At 38.0% G+C, this 20,591-nt stretch overlaps 1 protein-coding gene across 1 annotated transcript in view; it reads left to right on the top strand.

Annotated features, from left to right (window-relative positions):
• Nucleotides 1-20,591, top strand: part of chrna8 (cholinergic receptor, nicotinic, alpha 8) — a 69,737-nt gene that overhangs the window by 33,761 nt on the left and 15,385 nt on the right. Inside the window, exons 3-4 of the mRNA XM_051916573.1 lie at nt 1,620-1,664; nt 10,619-10,728. Of these exons, the coding sequence (XP_051772533.1) occupies nt 1,620-1,664; nt 10,619-10,728 (155 nt within the window). The remainder of the gene's footprint in view (nt 1-1,619; nt 1,665-10,618; nt 10,729-20,591) is intronic.

The following is a 20,591-nucleotide window of genomic DNA, read 5'->3' as shown; positions in this document are numbered from 1 at the left end:
AGGACGGGTTCCTCTTCAGCATGAGCAATCATTGGTGCCTTAAGGGAAAGATTTAAACTAAAATTCAAGATCAACTGCAACAAAACTGTTTATGTCAACTATAAACTGACCTCCTGAATGTAATAGTTCCTTTTCAGCAAAAATCGTTTAATGCAATTTACATCACATTATAGAAAAACAGAAAAATCTAATTCCTCATTTATACCATTAAGAGCCAGTGATTTCGATTTATAGATCCAAAATGCTTCTCGTTTCAATAATTCTTTATTTATATCACCACCTCTACATGATCCTAAATCTTCCTCTATCCTTATACATTCCAGTTGTTTGATTTTATGTCCCAGTTCACTGAAATGTCTAGCGACTGGAGAAGTTATATCTTGACGTCTAATGCTTGATATATGTTCATTAAGCCATAATTTCAATTGTCGTGATGATTTTCCGATATATATCTTTTGACAAGGACACTTAACATATAGATCACATTGCGAGTGGTACAGGTGATACAAGATTTGAAGCATTTGCTTGTCATTGGGCATATAAATTGATTACATTTTATCAAATTCTGGCATGCGGCACACCTTCTACACCTTCTACTAATCTTCTAACGATTCTCATTATATGTTAATGTACAATTTACTGAGAATTTTCTTTGTTTATGTTTGGATTTACTTGTGCACAAGAGGTCACTTCTATCTAATTTGTTAATCTTTTCTAATGCACTATTTAACCAATTTTCTGGATACCCTCTGGATCGAAAACAGTAATTTGGTTTGTTCATCAAATTTATCTGTAGTACTACAATTACACAATTGACTAAATGGTAAATTATGCTTAAGAGGAGTAGGATGAAAACTGTCCATTGCTAATATTGTGTTTTTATCCGTAGGTTTTCGAAATACTGTTGTTTGTAAAAATCTTGGTTAACTTTATGTCCAAAAAAATGTTAAAAAAAATCACTTAAAAGAGATCTTTTTTTGTTTGTTTTCCAAATCTTATTTATTCTCTATCTTTGATGTTGTGTATAAACTGTGTTTACACTTCATTTGGAACTGTCTGAAGCTGATTCTCGGTCAGTTACTTATTGAACTATAGCTGAAGCCAGAAACAAGAATATCTAAGGGTAAAAACATGACAAATTGATGACACTGTAGATCATCCCTGGTCCAAACTGAATGAAATGTGAGGAAATCAGAGCTGACACTTCTCTGAATGAAACAAACATCTTTGATCATTCAAAGCTGAATGTTCTTGAGCTCACATAAACACACAGTCTCTGACACAGATCGATGCATGTTGAAGTGAAGCTTTAAATCCCAAGAGGTTTACTATGAGATCTGTATTGTAATGGTGATTGTCTATTCATTGAGTGTCATAGCTGGTCTCTTTTGGCCTTATCTCAAATGCTGCAAAAGGCAAAGTCTGCTTTTGTGTGTGTGAGAAAGAGAGAGCTAGAGAGCGAATGGTACACAGAGGCCAAAAAAAGAATAAAATCTTTGTTCATGAAAAGGGTTGGGATTATAGAAGCAGAAAGGAGATTTGTTCAATTTGAAGTAATCCTTCATTTATGTCCTCATTTGATACTGAATTTCTTTTTCTCTCCTTTTTGCCTGCCCCAGGATGAAAAAAATCAGGTATTAATAACCAACGCCTGGCTACAGCTGGTGAGTTTCTACTTAGTTTCCTTTTGTACTCGTGCATGGTGAATGTATGTGTAAGTGTATGTGGCCTGAAAGTCTCTTTAAAGGGATAGTTCACCCAAAAATGAAAATTCTGTCATCATTTACTCCCCCTTCCAAACCTGTATAAATTTCTTTGTTCTGCTGAACACAAAGGAAGATATTTGGAACAATGTTTATAACCAAGCAGATCTCACCCCCCATTGACTACCATAGTAGGGAAAAGAAATACTATGGTAGTCAATGGGGGGCGAGATCTGCTTGATTACAATCATTCTTCCAAAAAACTTCCTTTGTGTACAGCAGAAGAAAGAAATTTATACAGGTTTGGAATGGGGAGTAAATGATGACAGAATTTTCATTTTTTGGTGAACTATCCCTTTAAGGAAACTAAGTTTATTTGGTGGCCATTTTGGTAATATCCCAGGCAACTACAGTTTTTGAAAAAATGTGCCTCTGCCTACATTTTTGCGAAACTCAAAAAAAGTACTTATACCGTACATGAAATGAAATTCACTGCAGTTTCCAGCTGAAATCAACACTAGTAGCAGTAAAACAGCAACAACATTTATTCCTTTTCACACAAATTATGATCACATGGGCAGACTTGTTTTCGCACAGTTCCTTGCACAATAAGACTTCAAAACCATGCACTTTACCATATTGCATGGCCACACATATTTTACACACATTGCATACATGTTGCCATTTGCATTACATAATGAGCTCCATATGGTATGTACTTTTCTGACATAGTAAACTTGCTAAGTAGCTCACCTGGTACACTGCACTCGGGTAAGGGTCCTATAAAACGGTGGTTCCCAACCCTGGTTCCGGAGTACCCCAACTCTGCACATTTTGCATGTCTCCCTAATCAAACACACCTGATTCAACTCATCAGCTCATTAGTAGAGACATCAAGACCTGAAATGGTTGTGCCAGATTAGAGAGACATCCAAAATGTGTACTGTTGGGGGGTACTCCAGGACAAAGGTTGAGAACCACTGCTGCAAAACACAAGTCTCTATACTCAATAAAGAGCTTAAAGACTTGTATAAACAAGCTAAAATGGCATGGTTGTTTCAACAAATAAACATGACCGTCCCCATACTTCTGTCCTGCTCAGTTATGCCGCTCAGTGGCACATCTTCCTCAAGTGCTCATTGTTCAGACATCACCCTGGAAAGCAAAAACAACAGCAGAATTATTTGAAATTTAAATAGGTTGTTCTAGTCACATGGCTCGCAGGTGATGCTAACAAAGGTTTCAAACTTCAGAGCAACAAGATAACGACATTTCAATGGCTTCTAGGTTTAATGTCACATCCCTTGGTCACATCAGGTAGATTTACAACTAAAATAACAGCTTGGAGTGGAGCAGGAGCAGGTCTATGTCTGGAAGCTTGACTTATAATGGCTTTTCTGACTTGATAACTTGATAACATTAAGCTGTTTGCATTTAAAACGATCTGTTCAAGGCACTCCTTCAGACTTCATTTTTTTATGTAGCATATATTTTGTGTCACTTTTAACAATACAATGGAGTTCTAAGCAAAATTTAGGAGGAGAATGTATAAAATTATGTATTTCATAGCCTATCATATTATAGCCTATAACATATTATATTGCAACAGCTGCATACACCACCTATATGTTTATTCATTTCACTGCAGGATTTAAATGAACATCATAAAAAGAATATGAACATTGTCATGAGGATGATAAACTGTTTTCAGCACCCGAGAGTGAAAAACTCATCAGGATATTATTTACTTGAGTGAAAGCTTCCATGCTGATAAACATTACAAACCAAATTAGTTGCAAAACTGCCCAGGCCCACTAAAACTGCAGAATGTAAGCATATTTAATATATTTGGTGAACACATAATCAGCTTGAAAGCATGAAAGTGTGAAATTTCATGAAAGTCATGTCCGTAAATGTGTATATACTCACAAATGGCACCAATTGGCTGGTGCCAACAGTGAGTTTTAGTTGTTAAAAGGTGTTTCTATGTGTCTGAAACATTCTTCAGCTCTAATTCACCTTTATTGACCTCATCAGCCATAATGCATGAGTTTCGCCAACTGAGCACTTAACCATGAAATTAAGCTGGATAAGAAATTTTCCACAAAGGAGCTGCTCTGATTATGAACCCAACATTCAGACCAGTTGCTTTCCAAAGTACTAAGTTGGCTTAGAGACAGACATTGCACAGATGATCACCCACAGATTGACTTATGGGTTAGTTCACCCAAAACTGAAGAAAAAAAAATTGTTATCAAATACTCATCCTCATGTCGTTCCAAACCCGTAAGACCTTCATTCATCTTTGAAACACAAATGAAGATATTTTAAATGAAATCTGAGAGCTTTCTGTCCCTCCATAGACAGCTACGCAACTGATACTTTGACACTTCAAAATGTTCATAAAGAGATCATAAAAATCCATATGACTTGAGCGGTTTAGTCCAAATTTTCTGTAGAGACACGATCACTTTATATGATGAACAGATTGAATTAAGTTTTTTATTACATATAAAGATTGATCAGCGGAAATAAACAGAAGCTGAACCGTTCTTGGTTATCTTGTCTCTTCAGAAAATTTGGACTAAACAGCTCAATTCATATGGATAAGTTTTATGATCTTTTTGAATCGTCAAAGTGGTAGTTGCATGGAATGTCAATGGAGGGACAGAAATCTATCAGATTTCAGTAAAATAACTTAATTTGTGTTTCGAAGATGAACGAAAGCGTTACAGGTTTGGAACGACATGAGGGTGAGTAAATGATGACAGAATTTTCATTTTTGAGTGAACTAAAAGCTTTAAAAAGATTCTTTGTCATTGTAATGTATGGCCTACAGATAGACATCACATATTAAATGTAGCATGAGACACAAGATTTTGATTGAGATAAAGGCTGAAAGAGAGATGAGAGAGAGATGGGAGAGACCAGGGACGGTTGTAATTGGGATGGTGTGTTTTGGTCCTAGATCAAGTGTGCCAAACTCAGCTCCTGCGGGCCACTGTCCTGCAGAGTTTAGTTCCAAACCTGTTCCAACACACACACCTGTAGTTTTCAAATAATCCTGATGGACTTGGTTAGTTTGATCAGGTGTTTAATTAGAGTTGAAGCTAAACTCTGCAGAACTGTGGCCCTCCAGGGACTTTTGCACCCCAAAGATCTCTCCAATTTTAGTATAAAGTAGCTACATCTGTCTTCTACAAACCTCAGTTGCTTTAATATATGTCATTATAAAGCAGACTTCAAGAATTAACATTAAATGAGTTCTGTTGTTACAGCCTAATCCAACAAGCATTATTAACTCTCTGTTATTCTAACTATATCTATTATTCCCAATGTCTAGTCATAATAAAAATAATTAAATAAATAGTAATTAAATCAAAAAGGGAAAAAAATATTTGGGGTTGTCCAAAAATATAGTTATTTAAAGAGTATTAAATCTCTTTCCATTCACTTAAGGTATTACATTGTGGGCTGTTATTCTGGTGACATGATTAGAAATAGTAAATCATCAAAATGAACTTGAAAATACAGTATAAAATAAATTTATAAAATAAAATAATAAAATAATTTATAAATAATTATAATATATAAAATGTATAAACTATTATATTCAAATATACAAATATTTTAAATTATTTAAACATTTTAAAATAAGACATTTAAAATAAAAATATCAGCACAAATCACACAAATATATAAATATAAAACTGGTTCAACATTTACTTTCTCATCTCATCTTTTTTGGTTCTAAATTCTTTAGTGCTGCTTAAAAAGCATGAAACTGCACGTGACATTGGGAACAAAGTGGATCTGTTCTTTTCTTGGTCATGGAAAAATAGTATGTTAAAAGTACGTGTTCATGAAATATGTGCAGCGCACATCCTGATCCTATCATGATGTCAGTGCCGAGCAAGCCACTGTGTCCACAGAGAGAGGCAGCGCCTCAGGGAATACGCTCACTAAAGCACACTGGGACATCTGAGCCACAGAGAGATGTGAGGGACAGAAACTCCTCTTTCCTCCTGACTGATCTGATGTGATCTGTGAGGATGAAACAAACATAATTTTCTCCGTTGTTTGAACTGAATTAATTGTGCATCAGTGAACGCACACACAAGTTATCAGAAATAGTTGAAAGGTTGTATTATAATGACGGCAATCTGTGAACCTGAAGAGTGGCAATACAAGAGGTAAAGAGGGACAAATAAAAAAGAGAGAGGGATAGTTCACCCAAAAATTATTGCATCATTTAGTCACCCTCATGTCGCTTCAAACCCATATATCTTTTATCTTCAGAACCCAAATGAAGACCTTTTTAATATTCTTTCAATATTCTGTTTTAAACATGGACGCTTGACATGTCAGAACAAACCTCATTGGTTCTCACCAATTAAACACATTTGCCCTTCTGTTGATCATATTTGATGTGCTCTACAGTATGTGCATTGATCAGTGTTTATATAGATAATCATATGGATTATATTTATGATGTCTTTATGTACTTTTTTAAGGTTGAAATTGTTGATTTTGTAGACTTTCAATGGACAAAATGATGAGAGAATATTAAAAATATCTTCATTTGTGTTTTGAAGAAGAACAAAAGTCTTATGAGTTTAGAATGACATAAGGATGAGTAAATGATTTTTTTCTGGGGGGGGTGAACTGTTCCTTAAATGATAAAATCTATAGCTGTTTTTCCACTGTCGGGCCAGTGTGAGCCAGGGCTAACTACACACTGGGTAGGGCCAATAAGCTCGGACATCTGGCCAGCTGATTCTAAAGATTTCATTGGACATGTCAATCACAGTGCTGATTTCCTACATAATGCTACAACAAATACTAACCCCTAATGCCCGGTTCAGACTACAGAATTGACGTAGGGTGTTGTGGGGATTCGTAAATGACTTTGGGCGTCGGGACGCAAGATTCAATCATTTCAGCTCACATAGTGTGTCATAGTGGGCGACAACCGATGCCATGTCTGCAATGCTTCACGACGTCACGACAGAAAGACTAGCATGCTTAGTTTTTTCGGTCATCTACGACCGAACGTGTAGTCTGACATGTTTCTTGTCCACGACATGACAAGATTTTAGGAGTCAAAATCATATAATCTGACACAGTGACTACCGTAACCGACAAAAATATCATGTAGTCTGAACCCAGTATTACCCTACCCTACACCCCACCTTTGGCCATCCATAACTCCCCAACCGGACCTCACCGGACAACAGAACCTTTTTAGATGCACTGTCCCCTCCTACTCTGCGAATCTCGAGTTCTGGGATGCCCCTGTCATTTAGAACAAAATGATACAGTCAAACATTCCCATACGCCACGCTGAGATGGCTCGCGGGGGATTCCCGCTTATATTTCGTGAGAGGTGGGGACCCGGAGCTTCAAACTCAGGTGAATGAGAGGTTCCCTCGGCCCCATTCGTATGCCACAGACTGGCCACAAGCTCTGGGACCATCCTCTTAAGGAGCATTCGCCCCTAAAAGATGAAAGTTTGATCAGCTATATCTCGATAATAAATAAAAATGTATTCATACAGGCATATTTATTTATATGGCATGTTTTATAACTTTATTTAACATGTCTAAATTTTATGTAAGATCAGTTCATCTTTCAGCCAGAAACGGTGTTTAATTTTCAAACTTTTATTTTGAAATGTAAGTCAACATTTGGCGAAAGTGAAAGTCTTTGCACATGAAGACTTCACCTCCTTCACCTCCTTCAAACTGATGGCAGAATGTTTGGACTCCATAGCAACTTTCATTGGCCAAGGACCGCCCAAGAGGACGTCTGAATGACACGTAAAGCAAACAAACACAGTTCGTTTTGTTCAGCATCATGTTTAGGTGTGTGAAAATGTAAAGTCAATGTCCCCACAATAACAATTCATTCAAGAACCTTATGCAAGTTTACTGCAACAATGGCACAACAATGGTGCTGTGAACTTCACATACTTTTGAAAATCCAGCGTTTAGTTGACATGACAGCTTTCTTCTTCCATAAGAGAAGGTTTGGCGTCATGACGACTTTGTTTCCAGGAGGACCGTTAAAGAATGGGACACACACATCTCCCGGAAATCAGATGATGACCTTGAAACCCAATTTTGTGTGCCATACTGTATGCAAAAAAAAAAAAAAAAAAAAGCCCAAAGAACTGTCACTGTTCATTTTCTTTTGAATTTAACATATGCTTGCGATGCCCTTTCATTTTAATTTCAAACTTTTTGTTTTTATTTCATATAGTTATTGCTGTGTTTCAAATTGTACTTGCAAAATGTAATTTTGAAAGTTCAATAAATAAAAAAAGCATGGGTCTAGCTGACTGAAAGCTAGATCGCAAAATGAACATGACAGAAGCGGACGTTTGGTCTTTACTTAAAGAATTAAGGCTCCAGATATACTCCAAAATATTACAGTGACAGTAATTTATTAATGTGTCAAAAGAGCATATCAATCTGAATCAAACTGGTATTTATCATTATCTCACATAAAAAGAGAACACACATAGTTATTCAGCCTGCTTCTATTTATTTGTGATCACAGGAATGCACAAAACAACTCCATTAAGGCTTTTAAGTCAAAAGGGTTACACATTTACAAAAATATAGATAAAATAGCATATGTTTACATCACATTTCTTTAGAAAAAATGAGCATTGGATGTTTGAGCGAATTCTCCCATCTCACTATACTGTTAATCCTTTCAGCCAAAGCAACAGAAGGAGCTCATGGACAGAAAACAGGAGTTATGTGATTAATATGAGTTAACCAGTGTATACGTAATTATGACATATGCCGATCCAGAAGTTCGGTATCAACAAAGGCACAGGGAAAAAACAGATTAAACATGACACCAAATTAAACACAAGTTCTTCAAGCAGTCTCTGGTATTTTCCATAATTATATGTGTATTTATTATCACAATGGTTAGCATAAGTAGCCTTTAGCATTACATATAAATCTATTTCTGCCTCATATAGTGATCAGAATTCCCATCGGATTGCAATTGGAAGTTATTTCAGACACTCACTGGTGTCTGTTTTGAGCTGAAAATTGTTTTAAATGTCTTTAATGCTTATGTTAGCTGGTAGCCTGATATGATAACATGGGAAATGAGCAGCAGTGTTGACCCTTTCCTGAGAGAAAAACTCCACCTTTGTTCACGACCACTCCTCAAGCACCAATCGGCCCACTTTCAACCAAGGAATTTTGATGTGGGTATCTGCAGGTTGGAAGTGACAATGGAAATGTGACTGGCCATGGCTCACTTATGGCCTGGCAGTGGAAACGTGGCTAATTATAGATTTTTAAGCTGTGTTTGTGTGTTTAAGTATAATTAAATATTTTTAAATATTCATAATTGCACACAGCTTTTTGACAGAGTAAAAACAGTTGTAGCTGAGTTTAAAGGTGCTCTATGTAAGTTTTTGACTGTACTAAAGCATAAAAATACCATAATATGTTTGCAGATATTTATTAAACATGCTGAGTTCACATACTCGTTTCTCTGAAAATCATTGCTACAGCCAGTTATTTTACTTTGAAATTTGCGTTCCGTGTCGGAATTTCTGTTTTTGTTTTGGTCTGAGCAAGACTGCACGTTGCCAATTTACCCAATAGTATTTCGCCACCCTGGGTTGCCAGTTGGCAAAAAAAACATGCAGCGAATTGCAGCCATGGAAGCCATCAAACAAACTGGGTCAGAGATTGCAGATTCTACCCGACCTAAAAAGCCTCAGCATCCATCTAAAATCTCTATGAACAGGAGCATATTAAAACGCGATATCAACTCATCATAAATCAATAAATCAACTAATTATCTTACAGTGTGTAAGTCTCCTTGCCTTCAAATGTCTCGCTCCTGTTGCGTGTCTTCAAACTGGCAACCCGCAAGAGCATCGAGTCATTTGAATTTGGACTGCAGTACCCATTTCAACCACTAGCTGTGATTCTTACATAAAGCACCTTTAAACTAAACTATTTTTACAAATTCCCTAATGAGAATCATCAACCACAAACATCACAATTGGCATCATAAAAGTGCAGTAATGCAGTGCTAAGAATATAGGAACAAATGGTGTCAAACAATGGAAACATTTGTTCTAATTATCAATGCAGCCAGTCTGATTTCAGCCTGGTTATTTAAATGTCTTGTATGCCTTTTGCCATTAACAATAGTCTTTTCTTCTCTATTGTAATGTATATACAAGTGAAATGGCTTCTTAAACAAGAAAAAAATGTAGGACGGGACTTAATTTTGCCCATCTGGAGTAAACTCATCAGAGAAGAGAAGAGATGTCGCTGCAAGTGGGTGGGGAATATTCCATATATTGTGCTGCAATATTCCATTTGATTTCATGGTGACTTTAATAATATTGTAGTGTGCTTTCTGTTGCTTTTAAGAAAGGTAGTGTGCTGCTTAATAAAGCTTAAAAAAAGATTATATTACTCTAAATCCACTGTGGCACCACATATTAACCTACCCTATAATACAGCAGAGAGGCAACCTCATGCTAGAGAAAATACAGCCAAGGGCCATCTACACCTCTAAAGAGGGATCAGGTGGAGTTTATGCACAAAGAAGTGAGATGCCAACACTCATACTAAAAAAGTCGACTCACAATGACCTAATTTAACTTTAATTATTGGCATTTAAGTGGTTTTTAGAGGCTGTTAAGCACATTATATCACATTCAACTTAGAGTGTATGTGCCTTTGCTCTGTGTTGTATGTTCTCTCTTCATTTCCCAGTGGTAAATGTACATGTGTGTACCCTTGGCAGACCCCAGCTGTGTGACTATTATCGTGTTTACTGGCTGTGTGTGTATAATTTGTTTGTCTCTTTTGCCATCAAGCATTTTAATGTTACTGAATCTGATGTATGTTTTGTGTGTTCAGGGATGGACTGATATCTATTTGAGCTGGAACCCTGATAACTACCCTGGTGTTCAGACCCTGCGTTTCCCATCCAATCAGATATGGACACCAGATATTTTGCTTTATAACAGGTAATGGATACAGTCACATTTATATTTATATTATTGTGTTTGCTTTTAGTCTACAATACTGTGTTTCTTCTTAAACATGCTTCATAAACTGCATTAGCCTAACAAAGAAATAAGCCACAAGAGGCTGTTGAGTGATTTTATCATCTACACACACACGCAACACATGCAAAAAGTGGCTTATTGCTTTAATAAGACAGCAGCATCAGCAATATGATCATAGACACCAATCACTTAAGTGGTTAGAATAAAATCCTGTAGGCCAGAATAAACTATTTTCATTGCCAAGAAACATACAGTAGCAACTGGATACATGTACATTGGATGTGATCAAAAATGTTCAAAAATAGTGGTGTAAGCATTTGGGGAGCAAAGACTTGGTTCATGAATATTCATTAGATTATGCACAAACAATCTAACACCTTTTAGACCAAGTAGGCAAATCCGGTCAAATGCATTTTTGACTACCTCTGGAAGTGGTCGAAAGTGGACAAGCTCAAAACGTTTTACACCCAGTTTACACCTGTATTTAGCGTCATCCACTTGTGATCCAACTGACCAAAATGCATCTTAAAGGGATAGTTCACCTAAAAATGAAAATTTGATGTTTATCTTCTTACCCCCAGGGCATCCAAGATGTAGGTGACTTTGTTTCTTCAGTAGAACACAAATGATGATTTTTAACTCCAACTGTTGCAGTCTGTCAGTCGTATAATGCATGGCAATGGGAACTCCATCTATAAGAGTCAAAAAAACACGCACAGACAAATCCATATTAAACCCTGTGACTCGTGACGACACATTGATGTCCTAAGACACGAAACAATCGGTTTGTGCAAGAAACCGAACAGTATTTATATCGTTTTTCACCTCTAAAACACCACTATGTCCAACTGCCTTGCGCATCCGGTTGGTGAGGTCGGAAAACGCGTTCTGATGACGGAAGTGATGTCTCGTGCTTATACTTCAATGAGTGCGAGACATCACTTCCGTTGTCAGAGCGTGTTCAGACCTCACCAACCGGATGCGTAAGGCAGTTGGACATAGTGGTGTATTAGAGGTAAAAAATGATATAAATACTGTTCGGTTTCTCGCACAAACCGATCGTTCCGTGTCTTAGGACATCAATGTGTCGTCACGAGCCGCAGGGTTTAATTTGGATTTGTCTGTGCATGTTTTTTTTACTCTTATAGTTGGAGTTCCCATTGACAAGCATTATACGACTGACAGACCGCAACGGTTGGAGTTAAAAATCATCATTTGTGTTCTACTGAAAAAAAACAAAGTCACCTACATCTTGGATGCCCTGGGGGTAAGCAGATAAACATCAAATTTTCATTTTTGGGTGAACTATCCCTTTAATACCAGGGCCTTAGATTTCAGTTCGATCAATCAATACACATGAAGTGATTAAGAGTAAATTTGTACCTCTGCTGTGTTGAATGATGGCCGACGGGGACAGAGACTGTTTAATAATACAGGAGCTCTGATCTAACTCCAACAGGAGAAATCCAGTAAAACAAATTTAGAGGAAACAGAGGTTTATCAAGCTTGTAGATACAACATTTTAATGTGCCTCTATGTGGATATGGTGCTGTGTTTTTTTGTCGTTGTTTTTTTTATGGTAAGTAGTCATTAAGTAGCATAAGCTTTCTTGATGCATCCTGACACAGGTAATTATCAATATCGTCGCTGTTGGGAGGAAACCTTGCATGTCCAAAACCACTACTTTTCAGGAAACACAATTTTTTAAATAATTAAACACTGTGTTGTTAAGGTTGATATTGTGCCTTTATATATGGTCAGACACTTGCATGTGTCATTATATTATTAACATTTTTCCAAAATCAAGCTCTAAAGGAGTTAATGGTTTTTGACCAGCGAATGTCAGATTTGTATGCAGATAGAATCGTTGCATTATTCCAGATAAATAGCATGAACATTCCTTAACACATCTTCCTTATTGGTCCACTGAAGACTGTAAGCCATTCACATATGCAGTGACATGAAGGTGGTCAATGATGACAGAACATTTTTTGGTGAACTATCCCTTTAAACAGTGTTAAACTTTGGGGTTTTGAAAACGCAATCCTTGTGTTAAACACAGATTTGAGTCGCCATCTGTTCCATCTGAATGAAAGTCTGAACTGATCTGTGATGCACTTTTTATAACATCATACTTCAGTCTAGATGCTCTTACAACTGAGACAGAATTGAAACCTCAGGCAGTGAAGACAAGCAGTGAAACATCAGTTTACACAAACACATCGCAAATAGGCATTAGGTGTCCACCAGAGGCAATTTTAACATTTTTTTTTTTTAATATTTTCCTTCATAACTCACAAACTACTACAAATCCACCTGCCAACAACAGCAGACCCATTAACATGTTTATACCGAGAAAGGCTTGATCATAATATTAAAATAATGAAGAATTTAATACAAGAATAAATACTTAGAGATAAAATAGCTACATGCCTGACAAAGTGAAATAATCTGATTTCTCAGGCAGAGTGAGAACTAAGCATGTGCTGAATAAGTGTTAGAAGCCTAGCTTTAATCAGATTTAACATGTCAGTAGTATAATAAATGACAGTAATAATGGCACACAAATTGTGTGGAGGACCATTCTAAAACATTTAGACAATTGCTGGCAATTGCTTTTGTTCACTAATTTTGTTTATTGTTACTTTCAACATGTTTTACAACTGGAGTCTAGTCTGTGATGGTCTGGCCTGCCATTTAAGAAGGGTGTTAACAGGTTCAAGTTTTAAACTCCAGAGGGGTTGATCAAACATTGCCTTCATTGTGCCATTGAGCAAGAATAAAAAGTGTCATTTAATTTAGCAAATGGTGCCAACTGTTTAATTTGGAGATTAAAACAATAAAAACAATGATACCGATTAAATCTGAATAGAGAAGCAAATTACCAACAGGTTATGGCAAAAGAAAAGTTTCTTCCCTTGGGCCATCTACCTCTTGAACACTTAAATTGCCATTGTGCAACAACAATAATAATAATAATAATAATAATATTTTAACATATCCTACCTCTTTCTTATTAACATTACCCTACACACACACACACACACACACACACACACACACACACACACACACACACACACATATATAATAGCTTCTGTCACCAAGACAAGAAAAATTCCTTGTGTGTTTAAGCAAAATTGGCAATAAATCTCAATAAATCTCATGACTGTTCAATCTTAACAATGTAAAAAAAAAAAAAAAAAAAGCTTATTTGCTTTTATCATATCTCATCTTTAATGCAATGTATGTTGCTTTTTCTAATAAATCCCACATCCTTCTCTTCTTGGACAGCAGATGTTCAGAAGTTTACAGCAAACATACACCTTGAGTTAAATACCACCAGTAAAAGAAAAGAGAAGAACACAGACAGAGAAGTTAGTGACGTGAGAAGAGAATTACACACATCATTAAGCTGCTTACCCATAGATCATCAACTCCTGATGATGGCAATGTCATTCTTCTGAAAAGAAAAGGAGAAAAGAGAAAAGGTCCACACACACACACACACACACACACACACACACACACACACACACACACACACACACACATATATATATGTATTTTTTAAAAAGAGTTTAAATAGTCTAGGTAAGTGGACCTTTTCATTCAGTCACACTTTATATTAGGTGTCTTTAACTACTATGTACTTACATCCAAAAAAATGTTAGGTAATTGTACTAATTGTCTTCATATTGTATTGCAAAAATACTTTTGCTGCTATTGGAGTGGGATACGGGTAAGTTTTTTAACGACATGTTTCAAGGTATGGTTAGGTTTTAAGGGTCGGTTAAGGTGTAAGTAAAGGGTCAACGGTGTAATTATTAATGTAAAAACAGAAATGAATTACAGCTGTAATTACATGCAGGTATTTTTTAAAATATAAGTAGAATTTAAAAAGATGTATGTACACAGTAAGTGCATTGTATCAAATTATTAATTTAAATGTTGCTGCATAGAAGCTAAAGTGGGACCTAGAACAGATGGCGACTCTACAATGTGTGCAGATGTACACTATATACTACATACATAACATATTAATGTATTATGCTTAGCAGTCCAGTGTAAACACCCTCTTACTTCAAACGTATTGCCCCCTCATCTGTAATGTAAAACACACTGTGAGTTTGTTGCCGTGCTTGTGTGCACTGAGAGAGGACAGATGCAGTGTTATGTATTATTTAGACAGAGCTTGGAGGTCAGCTTCACTTTCCCTACCACCACCCTCTCTTTATATAATGGACTGCACTGATTACAAGACTTCCATCCCCCATTTCTTTCTTTTCTGTTCTTCATCACAGTCCTTTTAGGTATTCAGCAGGAATGCATGTTTACTTCAAATTTATCATTGTTCAGTGTTGCCATTCATCTTCCCCCTAATGTCTCTATTGATGACCATTTTTTATTTTTATTAATACATTGATTGATTGATTGATTGATTGATTGCCATCACAACCTAGTTGTATGGAATTTTTCCTGGTGAGCTCATCATCAATAATTACATACACTGAAACAAAACAACACACATACATTATCCCATCAATTACAGGGAATGAAATACAGATGCATAACTCCCAGAGGAATTGAGAGCATGAACCATCCTACAGTAAGTGCTTAGTTTTAGTCTGCCTGACGGTAGAGGGTTGAAGAGGTGTCCATTTGAGAATATCTGTGTATTTTGACCAAATAAAAATTATAAAAATATTCCAAGCATTATTTAAATAATAAGTATTTAATTTAGTTTTTAGTTTTGTTTGTTTTTAAACCAGGGCTTCATTTTGTTTTGAAGGGCCTTTCACATCACAGGACAGTCAGTAAAGGGCTTGGGACTGTGTGGTCATGGCATTGGGTCTTAATAAAGAGATCTGCAATAACCTTATATACTTTGCTTTCCTTTCCTTGAGATCATCTGTTTACATAGCTGTTTTATTAGAGGATGCCTTTGAAATAATCTGGGCTTATTATATTTGGATTGAGTGCAACAATAATTAAAATGAGCCTTCATTTTGTTGCAGAATTGCAACTACATATTGTGTGCCAGATTTTTTTGTGCAGCACTTATTTATAGAGCAGATTGCAGCTGGATGATTTTATTAGTGACACAATTACTGGACTTGAAAGACAATGTAATAAAAAAACTGTTGCTGCTTCACTAAAAACCTTTCTCTTGCTTGCATCCTTGAAAGTGGTTAAAGAAAAGAGATTGATAAGGGCAAACAAATCTAACTTGAATAATATGCCAGTGAAATTGTAAAATAGTGAAAGAAGCTGCTGTTTATGTGGTAGACAGCAGTCTATGATGTCACACGCGGAGCGCCCAAGAGTATAAAGGGGCACCTGAGTTACATCATCAATTCTTTTGTCTGAAGGAGACATGCAGGCATGCCCTGAAGCATGGCAATGAGATGGAGCATCTCATTTCCCTTCTTAGGGAACTGGGTTGCATTTGCAACTTGAGACCCTCTCTTTTAAAGTGGAACTTCAATGCTGCATCTTGGTGTTGACGCTATGGGGAACGCAATACCTACTACACCATGCTGAAGAAATGCCTGCCCCACTAGGCTAAGAGTACACACAAACAGAGTGGGAATAGCACCTAAGTGACACAACAGAGTCAGAAGAGCATGTCAACGCCCAAGGGCACAGCCTATGTGACTTGTGCAAGAGATGCACAGTGGCTCTGCTCCCCAAGCCAGTATCCACAAGTGTTTAGGGAATAACCCCTAAAACTTTTGACTTCAGATGAGGGAAGTCCAGGTTTAAACAGCCTAAACCTGGCACCAGACAGTTCTTAGGCTAAAACCCTGGAAGCAAGGCTATAAGGGGAATACACAACAAAGCCTCAGCTATGTTATGCTAAGCCTGAGAGACTCATATGGAGCAGTCTACCAAGGGAGCATACTAGCAGCCAGTACCTCCAAGCTGAGGTTACTGAAAAAGGTGGCAGGCGAGGAGTGGACAGCAAGCGCAAAGTCCAACTCTACTTTGCCAATAGCTACAACCTTAGTATCGCCACCATCAAAGTGAGAACATATATCCCAACCACAAACAAATCATAAGAGAGGGAGGCAACGAAGGGAGCATATGTAAAGGGGAGCGTAGGTCCCTACTTCAAATGCAGCACAAGTTGGGGAGAGAGGTAAATGGAATAACAGGATGCTGCACAGACTGCCCATAATAACTCCATCTACCTATATCGACCCTAAGGAGGTGTGTAAAAGGGAAGCTTTTAGCCCTACTTAAATTCTGAATAATCAGAGAGGGCAGAAAAGAGTACCGTCGGACACCTAGGGTTCCAATTATTGCGACTCATACTACCAAGAAATCCATAGGGAGTGTACATCTGTAATGGTCTTGTCTCCGGAGCACTATTTTCATCCTGGCCAGTAGGGGTCGCTCTGGTATGGCTGGGGAGGAATATAAATGGAATGGAGGGACGCTCTGCGGACTGCCCAAAACAGTTTAATTTACCTTGTATCACCACTAAGGAAGAATCTGACTGGAAGGAAGCCATTAGCCCTAATTGAAACTCCAGTATACTGGAGAGGGCAGTAGAAGAGGTGCATGGAATACTAGTGATCTGCCCATAACAACCCCCAGCACCAGGCTTCATTAATAATAGTACCCATCCCAAGGGGATAAAGTCCCTATTTCGAGCCCCAACCATAGTTGGGGAGGGAGATAAATGGAATAGATGGATGCAATGTGGACTGCCCACCATAATTCCTTCGACCCTAAGTGGGTACTTATTTACAGGGGAGCTTTTAGCCCTGCTTAGAACTCCGATCCAAAACTTAGAGCACAGACCTACTTAAAACCCAACAGTTGGGGAGGGAGGCAAATTAAAAGAGGGACGCTGTGCAGAATCATTCATCTGCCTTGCCTCAACCATGAGGAAATAAATATGCAGAGGGAAGCTATTAGACCTACTTAAACTCTGAGACAAATAGGAGAGGGCAATAAAAGAGGAGAATGGGACGCGTATCATACTGCCCATAGCGACTCTCATTACCAAGCAACCCTGACCAAAGGGTAGCGTACATCCTACTTTAAACCTCAATACTGGTTGGGGAGGGAGGTAAACGGAATAGAGGGACACTTGCAGACTGCCCAACAAAATTCCATTTACCCTGTATCAACCCTAAAGTGTCTTTGTCTAGAGGGAAGCTGGAGAGGACAGTTAAGAGGAGCATGGGATGCATGGCGTTCCACTCAACACGACTCCCTTTACCATAGCTTGGTGCCCACTGTCGACTGTTAGCAACCCATTCAGAGCATTATCCTACTTGACCCTTTCTCATAAGGGAGGATAAAGAGAGAGGATTACTATCATCCTCTTTTGCTCTACCCTGGGAAAAGCCTCCAGAAATTTAAGTAAAATAGCTGACCTGGGCAATTCTGGGCCATGAAAAAGTCTCTGCATCGCATGACAGTAATATTTGCACTATCAGTGCGCTATACAAGAGACAGAGAGAGCGGTCAGCTATCATCCTCTCTTTTCATTATTATTTTTTTCACCAAAAAAGAGAGAACAACCTGCTTTGTTCCCATGCTTTCTTAAGCAACAGTTGCTAAAGGTGATAGTTCACATCCTGTTAAGAGGGGCCATGCATCAGATTGCAACACGCACCACTTGCATAATCTGTCCAAGCAGTGCCAGTGGGACAGACGGTGGTGTTATGATCACTATTCAGTCATTCTTTTCTGAATGCCTCCTAGCAATCACCTCCCCGACGTCTTGCCTTCTTTTTGCAGTCTGTTGCTTCTGTCCCCTACTCAATGGAGGCACCGAATAGTCCAGAGGGCAAGATAGGAGCATCAAGGAGGAAAGATTTCTTCATCCTAATCCTCAATAGGTTTAGCCACAGGTGTCTCTTCATAACTCCATGTCTGTTTGGTGGCCCAGAGAGCCAGATCTGTGGCCACAAGCGACTTCTTGTTTCTCATGTGATCAAGTCAGACTTAACCTGGCAGTGTCACGGGCCTTCACATCCAACAATTCCCTGTGCGGGGCTGACAGAAGGAGTAGACACAGTCATAACACTATAATTTCTCCAATTACATCTAGTTCCTCAGAGAGAAATGTTGTCTATCTCCTCAGAACTAGACTGCACCAGCAGCATGCTTTCTGCTGGATCAGAAAAATCAGCAGAGCAGGCTTCTAAATCCAACAGATCACTCAAACTGGCTTGAGGAACCTGGGAATTTGACATGAATTTCCTGAACTGCTCCGCCAGTTCAAACTGCGATCCCAATGAATGGAGCCACCGCACTGCCTCAGCAGCAGCAGGGCGCAATCCATGGGGTGCAGAGAGAAAAAGAGAGAAGCCTGAGCAGAGGTTCTTAGAGTCCTCAGGTATGAGAGCATGCCTACACAGAGGAACACACTGTCTGAAACTCTTGCTGCTCTCCATTGTTTACTTCATGCACTTGCAAACAAATGGCTCCTGAATGCAAAAAGCTAATGTTGTGTAACTCAGACGTACTTTTAAACTCTTAGGTGCTCCGCCAGTGATTATTGCCTTTTGGTTACACATACTCAGGCACCGGTCATGCTAATGGCATTTCCCATGTGTCAACACCAAGATACAGCGTCAAAGTTCCACTTCGAAAAGAAACTGTTTGACTTGACTCAAGGGGCATGAAGTTTGTTGAAGAAAGGAAATGTATCGACTATTTAGACCTTTTTAGTACACTAATCCATAGGACTTCAACCCTGCTCCTGGGGACGCACTGTCTTTCAGAGTTTAGCTCCAAACCTAAACAAACACATCTGAACCATCTTATCAAGCTCTTCAAGAATGCTTGAAAATCACAAGCTGAAACGGGTTGAATATAAACTTTGCAGGGCAATGGGCCTCGAGGAGTAGCATGTCCATTACTATGCTAGTCTAGGTTGGTCCCGTGTGCTCTGAAAACAGTTTATTTCCACCATATTAATAATACCACTCTAACAATAATGCCATATTCTCTACAATAATTTGATTTTAATTTACCACATTTGTCATGGATAATTAGAATTGCAACTAAATGTGTCTGTATGATACAGAGAAAGGGGAGCTGTGTTTTGTGTCAGTGACTGACAGCAGTAATTGCCTTCTCTATGGCCCGGCTTCATAAATCTGCATTATGCAAATGTATTTTGTCACAGCTTGACAGGTGTCACCTCTTCCTAAAGCTGTATTATAACAACTTACTTGCTGTTTAAGGATATGATGTAAAGAGCTACATCATCCAAATTCTGCCAGATCATGCATACCTTAAAATATCGCTCATGGCCACTTATATCACTCAGCCAGTTTACAATGATCCTCTTGGCAGAAGACGTTAGCTTAAACATGATGCCACTTTAAGATGAATATATTAAGAGAACACGCAAGAGATGCTGACTTTGCTGACTGACTCTTAGGAAGAGTCAAAAGAGGATAAACCTCTAAAGACAAGGCAGGATGCATTTAGATGATGTGGGGTGCATTAAACTGGAGAAATCTGTGCCAATTAAGCAATATAAAGTAAATGTGCAGCACAGAAGCTAATGTACACGTGTGATTGATTCTGCTATTTTTGTTTTAGAATAGATTGGAATACTTAAAGTAACTTGGATGAATCTGATCGTTTAGTATGTGTCAGTGTTATTTCACAGCAGAACAATGCAATGTTTTAGCAGGAAGATTGATGGAGAATGCTTCTGTGCACAATGGAAAGTTGTTAACTTCACCTTATCACAGTGAGGCAAGAGGATATGGTCAAAGAGATGTTTTTTTTTTCCTCAGCTTAACAATGAACCACCTGTTGTCTACTTTAACACTAAAACAGAA

This window comes from Ctenopharyngodon idella, chromosome 1 (assembly GCF_019924925.1).
Source record: "Ctenopharyngodon idella isolate HZGC_01 chromosome 1, HZGC01, whole genome shotgun sequence".
Lineage (NCBI taxonomy): Eukaryota > Metazoa > Chordata > Actinopteri > Cypriniformes > Xenocyprididae > Ctenopharyngodon > Ctenopharyngodon idella.
Note: the sequence above shows the minus strand (reverse complement) of the source record. Positions and strands in the feature narration are given on the sequence as shown.